Source organism: Bos indicus, chromosome X, assembly GCF_029378745.1.
Source record: "Bos indicus isolate NIAB-ARS_2022 breed Sahiwal x Tharparkar chromosome X, NIAB-ARS_B.indTharparkar_mat_pri_1.0, whole genome shotgun sequence".
NCBI lineage: Eukaryota > Metazoa > Chordata > Mammalia > Artiodactyla > Bovidae > Bos > Bos indicus.
In genome coordinates this window covers 3,082,454-3,097,812 of record NC_091789.1, presented here as the reverse complement: position 1 = coordinate 3,097,812, position 15,359 = coordinate 3,082,454, and the positions used below count along the sequence as shown (strand labels likewise).

Below are 15,359 nucleotides of genomic sequence, written 5' to 3'. Positions count from 1 at the left end.
AGCTGATGACAATCTAGGGGATGGAGCAGCTGGTGAACATCTGCTAAGATACAGAACATTAAACTCAAGTGTATAAACAGAGTTAATTCCAAATTGACTACAGTTCTGGTTTTGATGGATAAACTCCACAGTATATATGCTCTCTTCAGTTCAGAAGTTTTTTTTTTTTTAAAAAGGTAACAATCCAATAAGAATTTATTAAGTGACAACTGTACACATGGTCTTATACCCAGTGTTCTTGGTTAAAATGTAATACCTGGAGACCAACCTCTGAAGTCATACTTACTAGCTGTGTGGCCTGTAGCAAGTTACTCAACTTGCTCTTTGAGCCTTGTTTCTCACTAAAACATAGGTTAAAAAGGAACCAATTTCATGGATTGCTATGAGCAACTCTATAAGAAGTACATAGAAGACTGTATTTGTAATACATCATGAGCAATAAGTGATGGCTATTACTAGCAAGAGGAAGTACTGAGGTGGTCCCTAGGGGGTTAAGAATAAAAGCTTTGGAGTTAGACTTTTGCTGAAATCTTGAATTCTAACCCTTACTAGAAATGTGACCTTAGGAATAATCTTTGAGACTGAAGTTTTCCTATCTGTAACAGGCCTAGATCCTTGGGGTTACTGTGAGGACTAAATGAGACAACTCAGATAAAGTACTTATTAAAATAGCTGCTGTTGCTGCTGCTGCTGTGTCGCTTCAGTCGCGTCCGACTCTGTGCGACCCCATAGGTGGCAGCCCACCAGGCTACTCCATCCCTGGGATTCTCCAGGCAAGAATACTGGAGTGGGTTGCCATTTCCTTCTCCAGTTGAAATAGCTAATACACAGCAATTGCTTAATACATATTAGCTGGTATTAGTAGCCAGAACAGTACAAAGTAAACACCACCTAACTCCTCCCCCTTACAGGAGCTTATATTTTTAGTCAAGATCATGGGTAGCTAGCAGGACATCATTTAGTGCCAAGTGAGTAATGCAAGTGGCATGTGTCTCTGGATTTCAGACAGAAGAGAGCAGTCAAGGCTGGAATAGTCAAGCATATTTGGCTTTCTGATAACTCAGTTGTAAATTCAAGCCTCACCCCCTCCCCGCATGGAAGCCCTTTGCTTTTTCCTTTTGTGGCATTATTTGGAGACCCTGGTTTCTGGGATGAAAAATGATTATTCTGCTTCAACAAATGCTTTCATTTGCAAATGCCCAGAAGAGCTCTGCTCAGCTGTGGACCTGGTTGCTCCCTCAAGAGTTACAGCCTGTCAACAGCGGCTTATTTTAGTAAATAAAATACTTTAGTTTTCGAAATTCCCATGACGAGCTAAAACAAGTGAACCAAGGGATCTTCCCACATGTGAGATGCAGGACTCCTGTAAAAGCCCATGGTTTCTAACCTCTCAAACTCAAATGGACACAGGGCCCAGGCAGGTAACACAAGTGAGTGGCACAGTTCCAGTGGTCCTAAGGCGCCACCTTATGGCAACTATACCCTCAGGTACCACAGTTTTCAATCTGGGCAGAAAAATCAAATGTAATAGACAAGCAAACAAAACCCCACTTCGTTTTGTGGTCCAAACAAAAATGTCTGAGGTCTGAGTTTGAGATCTCTGTTCTAGAGCATAACAATGCAACTGAGCCCTGAGGTTATGCCACACCCTGTTAGGCCCAGTGCTCCAATGCATGCGTATATGCTCAGTCGCTCAGTGGAGTCCAGCTCCTTGCGACCCCATGGACTGTAGCCCGCCAGGCTCCTCTGTCCATGGAATTCCCCAGGCAAGATTACTGGAGTGGGTTGCCATTTCCTACTCCACAGGGACCTCTAATCTGCTTGTTTTGTATTAGATTCTAAAGAGCATAAATGTAGATTATCCAAAAAATACTAACTACTCAGTATTGACTACTCTAGTTGCTACAAACTCCAAAAAAACTGAACAGCCATACTGGAGCCTCTAAGTAGCTACATAATCTGATCTCGGCTCTAGGCTCAGACACCTCTTCCTACTATGTTTTGGTCATGCCAGTCTCCTGTTTCTCACACATGCCAAGCTCATTCCTGCCTAAGTCTTTGACCACGCTGTCCCCTCCACCTCCAGATCATCAAATGGCTAGCTCCTGCTCATTGTTCTGGTCTCATCTCAAATCTCATCACTGTGGATACCTACCCTACCTAATATTCCCTCAGGCCCTGCCATTACCCCACTTAAATTTCTGCATAGCATTCATTCTCTGAAATTAGTTTGCTCATTTATGTCCTTATTTTTTAGTAGGTAAGCTTCATGGGCAAATTTTTTTTTTTTTTTTTATCAGGTGTCACATGCACGTAAAATAGTGCCTGGTAGTACACGACAGACATGTAGTAAAAAGACTTTTCAGCAAATACATTAAGGAATGCCTGAACTCTTGTAGGCAATACTATCATAAACCATCAAACCTTCCACCACACGCTGTTTCAGAGAAACCATTATCATCAGGTGACAAATCTATAAGCTATTTTTCATTGATATTTCAATTTATTACACTGTAAGAAATGCAAGAAAAATTTCTAAATAACAACTATCTAAAAAAAAAAACTTACATAGAAAATATCATGTGTCTCAGCGTGGCTGTTATTGACTTCTACTTCATAAGACAAGCATTTGCTTTGAAAATTCTGTGGATTTGTCCACTGCACATATAAGTCACCATTTTGGAAGGAGAGATTTTTAATATGTGGAGGATCAGGTTTCACTGAAAGACAAAAAACAGAAGAATACAAATTAATTTCCAGAGTTAATTTTGATGAGATACACATATGAGCTTTCCTAATAGCTCAGCTGGTTAAGAATCCGCCTGCAATGCAGGACAGCCCGGTTTGATTTCTGGGTCAGGACATTCCCCTGGAGAAGGGATAGGCTACCCACTCCAGTATTCTTAGGCTTCCCTGTGGCACAGATGGTAAAGAATCCACCTGCAATGTGGGTGACCTGGGTTCGATCTCTGGGTTGGGAAAATCCTCATTCTTGCCTGGGGAATCCCTATGGACAGAGGAGCTGGCAGACTACAGTCCATGGGGTTGCACAGAACTGGACAGGACTGAGCGACTAAACACGGCACAGCACTTATACGTAGAGACAATGAAGGTCACAAAGGTAAATCAAAATAGGTCTGATGCTTTTAATGGCCTTACATGATCAGACATACAGTTCTAGAATTTCTGATTAATCACAGTTAATGTAGGAAGCTTATTTTTTTTTCTTTGTTTCTTTTTCTTGTTTTTGGCCACACCACACAGTATGCAGGACCTTATTTCCCTGATCAGGGATTGAACCTGGGTCCTCTGCAGTGGAAGCTCAGAGTCCTGATCACTGGACCAGAAGGAAAGTCCCTTGTAGGAAGCTTAAACTGCGTAGTAAAATAGATCTAAGGAACATCTTCGGGCTGGCAGATGATGCAGATTCTGACCTGCATCTGGTTAGGGCATGGCTGGGGTATAATCTAGACATCTAGCTACAACAAGGGGGTGGGGTAAAGAAGTGCTTGGGTCCAGACGTGACTCTTCCTGATGGTACTGAGGGGCATCAGGTACAAGGGGTTCCCGCAGCCAGCGCTCATTTATGCCAATCAAAGACCACAATGAAAACATCAGCATAGTTTTGTCATAGATTACAACAGGAATGAAGGGCTTCTCGTGTGGTGCAGTGGTAAAGAACCCACCTGCCAATGCAGGAGATGTAGGAGATGTGAGTTCGATCCCTGGGCTGGGAAGATCCCCTGGAGGAGGGCATGACAACCCACTCTAGAAAATCTCATGGACAGAGGAGCTTGGCAGGCTATAGTCCATAGGGTCACAAAGAGTCGGATATGACTGAGTGACTAAACAACAACAGGGATGAACTTGGAGGACATGATACTAATGAAATAAGTCCATTACAAAAGGACCAATACTGTATGATTCCACTTATAAGAGGCATCTAAAGCAGTCAAAGCCATAGAAACAGAAAGTAGGAAGGTGGTTACCAGGGGCCGGGGGAGGGAGAATTAGTATTTCATGGGCATGAAGTTTCAGTTTTACAAAGTGAGAGAGTTCTAGAGATCTACTGCACAACACTGTGAATATATTTAACACTACTGAACTGTACACTTGAAAATGGTTAAGATGGCATATTTAATGTTATATAATCATAACCATGATTTAAAAGAAAGTAAAAAGAGAAATTAGCCTGGTCAATTTAGTTTTTCAGGAGTCAATTATGCTTAAGACCAAGCAACAAAAGAGAGTGGACAATTAACAGAAAACAACTTCACAGCATCCTCTTCTGGCTAACAAGAATCTCCCATTCATCTCTTACAGCACCACTCATCTCTAGGTAGAAGAGCAGCAAAATGAGCTTTAAAAGGTCCATTGAGGACATGCTTCCAAGCAAGGGGGAGGAGAGAGAAGGGCTTTGCTTCAAATGATCCCATTTGGCAAGTTGCCTCAACATCACTCCCTGGCTTACAAATTAAGCTGCCTTGGGTGCACCATTAGAATTCACTTCCACGACTGTCTGAAAGGCCAGTAAATAGTGTTCTGCTCACAGACTTGGGAACCTTTGTCAATTCATGATTATTTGCTTGTAAATTTTCTGTGTACCACTTTAGCTAGAATCAGAGCTCCCTGTTGTGATACTACAGCAAATAAGTAAATATAATGTGGCTTCCCTGGTGACTCAGGCAGTAAAGAATCTGCCTGCAATGCAGGAGATCTGGGTTCGATTCCTGGGTTGGGAAGATCCCCTGGAGGAGGGCATGGCAACCCACTCCAGTATTCTTGCCTGGAGAATCCCCATGGACAGAGGAGCCTGGTGGGCTATGGTCCATGGGGTTGAAAAGAGTCAGACACGACTGAGTGACTAAGCACATATGACTCTGCTTTAGAGATATACAAAATGCCTTTACATATGTCACATCATTTGGACCTTACAACAATCCTCTGAGTTCCAGAGGGACTATGTACCCCCTTTTATAGATGAAGAGGAAATTAGAGTGTATATGCCATATCCAAAGTGACCTTAAGCAGGTATTTTGTTTTCAAGTTGAGGGCTCTTTGTAATGGGCCGAAACTCAGCTGCACTGGTTGTTCTCATTGATCCGTGCCTGGGTTACTCAAAATGTTAGACAGTTTGAATATCAATCCTGATCACTCCATCTCCAGTCTAAGCTTTTTTGTTGTTGTTAAACAAAGAGACAGATTATTCAGGAACTATATTAAATCACATTTATTCTGCAGCATCATCCTCTGGAATGTAAGTAAAAGAGAATAGATCTTAAGAGTCAGAGAGGAACATCCCTGGTGCTCCAGTGGCTAAGACTCTATGTTCCCAATGCAGGGGGCCTGGGTTTGATCCCTGGTCAGGGAACCAGATCCCACATGCTGTAACTAAAGATCCCGTCTGCCACAATGAACATCAAAGACTCCGCATGCCTCGACAAAGACCCAGTGAAGTCAAATAAATAACTAAACATTTAAAACTGTTAAAAAAGTCAGAGAACCTGAGCTCCAATCTCAGTTCTACAACTAACTGCTTGCTCTAAGGCTCAGCATATGCATAAGTAAATATGGATAAAGCATGTGGCATATATGCACAAGAAATATGAGAATTTACAAGCTTGCTACTTTAACAAGGAACAAAGAAAAATATACATAAATATAGTCCCTTTTTTCTGGGAAGATCTTCAAATCAAAATCATCATTTTTTTTATCATTCGTATTGATGACATAACACTTTCATCCACACTGTCATGGAATACTTCTAAAACTTACCATGAGAAGTTAAAGGCACTATATTGAAGGATGGTCTGATTTTTCCTGCATTGTCCTTAACCATTACTTGGACGCTGTGCTGTTCAAAACTGGAATCCTTCACCTTAGTCAGATTAAAGGAACAAGCAATGTGTTGGCCTTCTCTGTAGATGTTTTCACACTGAAGAATTTTTCCCAGGCTGTTGTGCCTACAAGATAAAATGAGATAACCTTCTGCATTATTTTTTAACCACATATGCAAGAAACAAATACAGATGTCTGTTTGTTTTTAAATGATTAAAGATATCCATGAAAAGCCATATTTGCAATTTGGCAGGGTAGCTTTTTTTTTAAAGCCCTATTTTATAACATGGCTCCACTTCACACTTGAGGAAGAAATGAATGTTCCTTTTTCATGAATATTGTATTTTCAATAGCTATGGAAACCATAGGAGTCTTGACTCTTTTTCCTCTTCTGTATGGGAAACAGTACGAGGCCAGGAGGACAAATTTTATATTTCCTGAAAATGCCTTATCTGCTCAATTCCAAGTTTCCCTAGTCCCTCTGTCTGCTCCTTCCTTGTTCTCTTGGCTTGTTCCTTTCCTTTCTTCTATTCTCACAGAATTCACACCCAGTCTTCAGCCCTCTGTGTATTCTTCTCTATTTCTTACTCCCTCATCCACTCGCCCATTTATCACTTCCACTCCTCAACTAGAATTTCTGCACTGAGGATTCCTAATCCTGACCTACTGCCTTGGAGCCAGTCCCAGATTTCTAACTGCTCCACTTTAGAGTTCCACTCTTGCCTCAAATTCAACAGCCAAGACAGATGTCCCCTCTTCTTGGACAAACTGCCTTTTTTTCTAACCATCCCAACTGCCATCAGCCAGAGCTCATTTTTCTCTGGGCTCCTTGATTAGATTAGAGCCTCTGAAATCACCCCTCCCCTCTTTTTTATATCTTATCACCAAATTCGGTTACTTCTTTCTTTGCAAACCCTCTGGAATTCTCTATGATATTCCTCTCACCCTTTTTCATGCCCTAATCACTTGAGGCTTCATGTCTTCTCCAGATTGACCTCTCTGACATTATTAGTGTCCTTTAAACACAATCTTTACCTATCAGGGGGCAGACAGAATGAAAACCACAATCACAGAAAACTAACCAAACTGATCACATGGGTCACAGCCTTGTCTAACTCAATGAAACTATGAGCCATGCCGTGTAGGGCCACCCAAGATAGACAGATCATGGTGGAGAGTTCTGACAAAACGTGGTCCACTGGAGAAGGGAATGGTGAACCACTTCAGTATTCTTGCCTTGAGAACCCATGAACAGTATGAAAAGGCAAAAAGATATGATACTGAAAGATGAATTTCCCAGGTCGGTAAATGTCCAATATGGCAAAGAGTGGAGAAATAGCTTCAGAAAGAATGAAGATATGGAGCCAAAGAGAAAACAAAGCCCAGTTGTGGATGTGACGGGTGAAGGAAGTAAAGTCCAATGCTGTAAAGAACAACACTGCATAGGAACCTGGATGTTAGATCCATGAATCAAGGTAAATTGGAAGTAGTCAAACAACAAGAGTGAACATCGACATACGAGGAGTCAGTGAACTACAACGGACCCAAATAGGCAAATTTAATTCAAATGACTATTATATCTACTACTGTGGGCAAGAATCCCTTAGAAGAAATGGAGTAGCCCTCACAGTCAACAAAAGATTCTGAAATGCAGTACTTGGATGCAATCCCAAAACAGCAAAATGATTTCTGTTCATTTCCAAGGCAAACCACTCAATTTCACAGTAATCCAAGTCTATACCCCAACCACTAATGACAAAGAAGCTGATGTTGAATGGTTCTATGATGACCTACAAGACCTTCTAGAACTAACACCCCCAAAAGATGTCCTTTTCATCATAGCGGAGTGGAATGCAAAAGTAGGAAGACAAGAGATACCTGGAGTAACAGGCAAGTTTGGCCTTGGACTACAAAATGAAGCAAAGCAAAGGTTAACAGAGTTTTGCCAACAGAATCCACTTGTCATAGCAAACACTGTCTTCCAACAACACAAGAGACGACTCTGCACATGGACATCATCTTATGGTCCCTACCAAAATCAGATTGATTATATTCTATGCAGCCAAAGATGGAGAAGCTCTCTACAGTCAGTAAAAACAAGACCAGGAGCTGACTGTGGCTCAGATCATGAACTCCTTATTGCAAAATTAAGACTTAAATTGAAGAAAATAGGGAAAAACCACTAGACCATTCAGGTATGAGCTAAATCAAATTGCTTATGATTATACAGCAGAAGTGACAAATAGATTCAAGGGATTAGATCTGATAGACAGAGTGCCGGAAGAACTATGGACAGAGGTTCATGACATTGTACAGGAGGCAGTGATCAAGACCATCCTGAGAAAAAGAAAGGCAAAATGGTTGTCTGAGGAGGCCATACAAATAGCTGAGAAAAGAAGAGAAGCTAAAGGCAAAGGAGAAGAGGAAAGATATACCCATTTGAATGCAGAGTTCCAAAGAATAGCAAGGAGAGATAAGAAAGCCTTCTTCAGTGATCAATGCAAAGAAATAGAGGAAAACAATAGAATGGGGAAAACTAGAGATCTCTTCAAGAAAATTAGAGATACCAAGGGAACATTTCATGCAAAGATGGTCACAGTAAAGGACAAAAATGATATGGACCTAACAGAAGCAGAAGATATTAAGAAGAGGTGGCAAGAATACATAGAAGAACTATACAAAAATGATCTTCATGACCCAGATAACCACAATGGTGTGATCACTCACCTAGAGCCAGACATCCTAGAATGTGAAGTCAAGTGGGCCTTAGTAAGCACCACTATGAACAAAGCTAGTGGAGGTGATGGAATTCCAGTTGAGTTATTTCAAATCCTAAAAGATGATGCTGTAAAAGTGCTACACTCTATATGCCAGCAAATTTGGAAAACTCAGCAGTGGCCACAGGACTGGAAAAAGTCAGTGTTCATTCCAATTCCAAAGAAAGGCAATGCCAAAGAATGCTCAACTACTGCACAACTGCACTCATTTCACACGCTAGCAAAGTAATGCTCAAAATTATTCAAGCCAGGCTTCAACAGAACATGAATCAAGAACTTCCAGATGTTCAAGCTGGATTTAGAAAAGGCAGAGGAACCAGAGATCAAATTGCAAACATCCCTTGGATCACTGAAAAAGCAAGAGACTTCCAGAAAAATCTACTTCTGCTTTATTGACTATGCCAAAGCCTTTGACTGTGTGGATCTAAACAAACCCTGGAAAATTCTTAAAGAGATGGGAATACCAGACCACCTGACTTGCCTCCTGAGAAATCTGTATGCAGGTCAAGAAGCAACAGTTAGAATTAGACATGGAACAATGGACTGGTTCCAAATTGGAAAAGAAACACCTCAAGGCTGTATATTGTCAGCCTGCTTATTTAACTGCTTTTTATTTATTTATTTTCCTGCTTATTTAACTTATATGCAGAGTACATCATGTGAAATGGTGGGCTAGATGAAGCATAAGCTGGAGTTAAGATTGCTGGGAGAAATATCAACCTCAGCTATGCAAATGACACCATCCTTATGGCAGAAAGTGAAGAGGAGCTAAAGAGCCTCTTTCAGTTCAGTCACTCAGTCAAGTCCGACTCTTTGCGACCCCATGAATCGCAGCATGCCAGGCCTCCCTGTCCATCACCAAGTCCCGGAGTTCACTGAGACTCACGTCCATCGAGTCAGGGATGCCATCCAGCCATCTCATCCTCTGTCGTCCCCTTCTCCTCCTGCCCCCAATCCCTCCCAGCATCAGAGTCTTTTCCAATGAGTCAACTCTTCGCATGAGGTGGCCAAAGTACTGGAGTTTCAGCTTTAGCATCATTCCTTCCAAAGAAATCCCAGGGCTGATCTCCTTCAGAATGGACTGGTTGGATCTCCTTGCAGTCCAAGGGACTCTCAAGAGTCTTCTCCAACACCACAGTTCAAAAGCATCAATTCTTCGGCGCTCAGCTTTCTTCACAGTCCAACTCTCACATCCATATATGACCACAGGAAAGACCATAGCCTTGACTAGACAGACCTTTGTTGGGAAAGTAATGTTTCTGCTTTTGAATATGCTATCTAGGTTGGTCATAACTTTCCTTCCAAGGAGTAAGCGTCTTTTAATTTCATGGCTGCAGTCACCATCTGCAGTGATTTTGGAGCCCCAAAATACAAAGTCTGACACTGTTTCCACTGTTTCCCCATCTATTTCCCATGAAGTGATGGGACTGGATGCCATGATCTTCGTTTTCTGAATGTTGAGCTTTAAGCCAACTTTTTCACTCTCCACTTTCACTTTCATCAAGAGGCTTTTTAGTTCCTCTTCACTTTCTGCCATAAGGGTGGTGTCATCTGCATATCTGAGGTTATTGATAGTTCTCCCGGCAATCTTGATTCCAGTTTGTGTTTCTTCCAGTCCAGTATTTCTCATGATGTACTCTGCATATAAGTTAAATAAGCAGGGTGACAATATACAGCCTTGACGGACTACTTTTCCTATTTGGAACCAGTCTGTTGTTCCATGTCGAGTTCTAACTGTTGCTTCCTGACCTGCATACAGATTTCTCAAGAGGCAGGTCAGGTGGTCTGGTATTCCCATCTCTTTCAGAATTTTCCACAGTTTATTGTGATCCATGAAAGTGAAAGAGGAGACTGAAAAAGCTAGCTTAAAACTCCACATTCAAAAAACAAAGATCATGGCATCTGGTCCCATCACTTCATGGCAAATAGATGGGGAAACAGTAGAAACAGTGAGAGACTTCTTGGGCTCCAAAATCACTGCAGATGGTGACTGCAGCCATGCAATTAAAATATGCTGCTCCTTGGAAGAAAAGCTATGACCAACCTATACAGCATATATACCAACCTATACAGCATATTAAAAAGCAGAGACATAACTTTGCCAACAAAGGGCCATCTAGTTAAAGCTATGGTTTTTCCCGTAGTCATGTATGGATGTGAGAGTTGGACCCTAAGGAAAGCTGAGCACCAAAGAATTGAAGCTTCTGAACTGTGGTGTTGGAGAAGACTCTTGAGAGTCCATTGGACTGCAAGGAGATCAAACCAGTCTATCCTAAAGGAAATCAATCATGAATATTCATTGGAAGGACTGATGCTGATGCTGAAGCTGAAGCTCCAATACTTTGGCCACCTGAAGCGAAGAACTGATTCATTGGAAAAGACCCTGATGCTGGGAAAGATTGAAGGCAGGAGGAAAAGTGGATGATAGAGGATGAGATGGTTGGATGGCATCACAGACTTGATGGACATGAGTTCAAGCAAACTCTGGGAGATGGTGAAGGATAGGGAAGCCTGACGTGCTAGATTCCATGCAGTTGCATAGAGCCGGACACGACTGAGTGGCTGACCTGAACTGAACCACTGCCAGATCAGTGTTCCATAGCATGAGGTCTTTCTAAGTGTCTTACTCTACTATGTGGCTCTAAATGCTGATATCTTCTTTCTTATTTCCAAAAACGTCTATGTAGACCTTTCCCCAGTAATCATCCAGCACAGTACAGGCAGACAGAATGTGCTCATTACACTTTTTGTCAAAGTTATCAAAGGATTCTCTTTTATAGTAACTAGAAGAATACACAGAGTAAAGCCTTACATCATTAGTCACAAGGGAGATGTGCAAACATTCTGCAGAAAAGGAAGACAATGTAGAAAATGAACTAAGAGGAAAGAGTCCCAAACCCTTGATTTGTTTACTTTAGAATCATCTGTGATCATTTGAAAAATGCAAGTCCCTCAACCCCTCTCCCAGAGAATCCTACTTAGAAGGTTTTGCCCAGGGACTAAGATAAGCATTTTGACAGCAATTCTCCAGGGGACTGTGCTACAAATCCAGTCTTATAAAAAGCAGATCTTTCCCATAAATATAGTCAATTGATCTTTGACAAAGGGGAAAAGGCAATACAATGGAGCACAAATAGTCTCTTCAACAAATGGTGCTGGAACAACTGGATATCCACATGTTAAAAAAAAAAAAAAAAGAATCTAGTCACAGACCTTATATTCTTCACAAAGCTAACCTCACAATGGATCACAGACCTAAATGTAAAGTGCAAAACTATAAGCCTCCTAGGAGATAACATAGGAGAAAACCTAGACAATCTTGGGTATGGTGATGACTTTTTAGATACAATATCCAAGGCATGATCTTTAAAAGAAATAATTGATAAGCTGAATTTCATTAAAATTAAAAACTTCTGCAAAAGATAATATCAAGAGAATAAGAAAAGAAGCCAAACACTGGAGGGGCGGGAGAGAAAATGTATGCAAAAGACACATGTGATAAAGGGCTGTTAGCCAAAATATACAAAGAACTCATAAAACTGAACAATAAAGCAAAATACTCAACTAAAAAATGAGCCAAAGATCTTCACAGACATACAGATGACAAATAAGCACATATCATCGGAGAAATGCAAATGAAAGCAACAAGATACCACTACACACCAGTCAGAACGCCCATAATCCAGACATCGGCAATATCAAATGCTGATGAGGATGTGGAGCAACAAGAACTCTTGCTCATTGCTGGTGGAAATACAGAACGGTACAGGCACTTTGGAAGACAGTTTCTTACAAAACCAAACATGTTCCTACCATATGATTAGTAATTGTGCTCTCTGGTATTTACCAAAAGAAATTGAGACCTTATATCTACACAAAAACCAACATACAAAAGTTTAAAGCAGCTTTATTCATCATTGCCAAAGCTTGGAAGCAATCAAGATGTCCTTTAGTCACTAAATGGATACATAAACTGTAATACATCCAGACAGTGGAGTATTATTCAGCACCAAAAAGAAATGAACTATCAAGCCATGAAAAGATATGGAGGAATGTTACATGTGTATTATTAAGTGATAGAAGTCCATCTGAAAATGCTACATACTGTCTGATTCCAACCAGATGAAATCCTGGAAAAGACAAAACTAGGAGAATAAACAAATCAATGGTTGCCAGGGGTTGGAGTAGGGGAGAGATGAATTAGTGGAACGCAGAGGATTTTTAAGGCAATGAAAGTACTCTGTATGGTAATTATAACAATGGATATATGTCATACATTTGTCCAAACCCATAAAATGTAGAAGGCCAAGAGTGTACCCTAATACAGACTATGTAGAATTCTGATGGTGGTGATGTATATCAATGTAGCTTCATCAATTGTAACAAATGTACTATTGGTGAGGGATGTTGATAATGGGGAAAGCTATTAATTGTAGGGGCAGTGGGTATATGGAAAATCTCTGTACCTTCCTCTCAATTTTGTTGTAAACCTAGAACTGCTATAAATAATGTCTTTTTAAAAAAACGAAAACAAACAAAAAAAATTTTTTTTAATTCAGATCTAATGTATTTACTTCTTCAAAGGCTGTTCAAAGAAATGCTTCAATATACAAAGTGACCTTGTCCTTTAAGAGATAGTATATAAATTTTTTCTCCTAGTTGTTGGCCCCTGTGGTTCATGAATGAAAACAGTTTTTTAAAAACTAAGTTACAGCCATGACTAGTTTTTAGATCAGACAGGCCTGAAATGTTTTGCACACACACAGAAATAGAAACTGAAGAAACTTACGACATTATTGTTACATAACTAAAGAGAACTATGTAGAAAGTTAACGTTTTTCAATAATGAACGGAACTCCTCTAATGAGTAACCTTTGAGATTCCTTTTTCATTGTACCCTGAGTATTTCACATATTCTCATGGAATCCAGATAAGAAATGTAAAAAAAATCTTTTGTTGTACTTCAGAAAAAAATAACAAAAGGGAAAATACTGATTTTGAAGAGAAAATTTTTGAAATCTTGTGAAAGATTAGATGATAACCTAAGATAGGAGGCATTTGAGTGCTTCCTGTTAAAAACCACACACTGAAATCCACACAATCACTCTGCTGACAGAAGGAGGAAATGGACAAATTAAAGACTATTTCCTGCACTGTAAAGATGATTAGTTTGTTAAGAAATTCCCTAAAATTCATTGGCTTGGCTAGTCTGTAGCTATTAAGGTCAGGCTCCCTTCAATGCCAGACTATCCCTGAAGGACTGGAAGTCATCACCCTGGGGCTTCAAAATGACTCCATCTTTTTCTGACTGGAGATTAGGGAAACAGTCTCTGGCAGTTTGTTTGAGGTGATTTTAAACTGGTACTTCAACCAATTCTGACTGTTTGATAATGAATGAGCCACGTGTCTTTCTTCTGTGGTTTAGACTGGAAAGGATCTCTCCAGGGGAGAGTGGGGAGGAACAGGTGTGGGCTAGGTGCCAATTCTGTGAGGTGGTAGAAGAGGTCAGCTCTGTGTACTGGCTGCATCCTCAAGGGAGTGGGGATGAATAATAAAAAACCATATAGCTAGCACGTATTGCATGCTATATGGGCTTCCCTGGTGGCTCATACGGTAAAGCATCTGCCTGCAGTGCGGGAGACCCGGGTTCGATCCCTGGGTTGGGAAGATCCCCTGGAGAAGGAAATGGCACCCCACTCCAGTACTCTTGCCTGGAAAATTCCATGGACTGAGGAGCCTGGTGGGCTACAGTCCATGGGGTCACAAAGAGTTGGACACGACTGAGCGACTTCACTTTCACTTTCATTGCATGGTTACTCTACAGATGTTAGCAATTAGGCCAACTCCAAACACTCTTCATATAACAGCCCTCAAAACATCCTTAAGAGGCAGCACTATTGTTACTACTCCCATTTTACAGATTACAAAACTGGGGCTGAGAGAGAAGTAACTTGCCCCAAATCACACTGCTAGTAAGAGAGTCAGTATTTGAACCCAAGCAGTATGGCTCCAGAAAAGAGAATAAGGTGGTAAGGGCAAAAGATACAGAATTTATACCAGCCTGTCCAATAAAATTTTCTGGGATTATGGAAATTTGTGCTGTTGGTACAGGAGCCACTAGCCATATGTGAAACTGGCTAGTAAAACTGAGCAACTTAAGTTTTAATTTGATTTAATTTTAATTAATTTGAATTAAAATGTAAACACAGTCATGTGTGACTAGTGGCTCTTGTATTGGACAGTACAGGTCTATGTTATAGGAAGAGTCCACGCTGATGACCGACTCTGGGAATGTGTATGACAAGAAGTGGTGTCCCTGCTGCATTCCCCCCACCTCTGGGTGCCAGCGAACCCCCACTATCTTGGGATGGATGCCATCCCATGGTTGTAGCTTATCCCTGCACCACAGTATGAACTAAGGGCTGAAAGCCAGCCAACCAGCCCAAGCACCGTCTGCGGTCAGCTTTGGTAAGATGCTGCATCAGCCCTGAAGTTGAACACTTTGGTCCAGAGGAAGAAGAATGCCTTCTTATTTGATTGGGCCAGTTTTTGATAATTTATTCATCCAGAGGGGATGCTAGTTTTGTAATCTGCACTAAGATTCATTTTGTGCTGGTATATGCCCCAAGGTGGGGCTTTCCAGGTGACTCAAGGGTAAAGAATCCATCTGCCAATGGAGGAAATGCAGGTTTGATTCTTGGATCGGGAAGATCCCCTGGAGGAGGAAATGGCAACCTACTCCAG

At 41.1% G+C, this 15,359-nt stretch overlaps 1 protein-coding gene across 2 annotated transcripts in view; it reads right to left on the bottom strand.

Annotated features, from left to right (window-relative positions):
• Positions 1-15,359, bottom strand: part of IL13RA1 (interleukin 13 receptor subunit alpha 1) — a 78,028-nt gene that overhangs the window by 45,527 nt on the left and 17,142 nt on the right. For both annotated transcript variants that reach the window (XM_070784204.1, XM_070784205.1), the window contains exons 5-6: positions 5,776-5,963; positions 2,569-2,720 (exon numbers count right to left, since the gene is read on the bottom strand). In XM_070784204.1, coding sequence (XP_070640305.1) covers positions 2,569-2,720; positions 5,776-5,963 — 340 coding nt within the window. The remainder of the gene's footprint in view (positions 1-2,568; positions 2,721-5,775; positions 5,964-15,359) is intronic.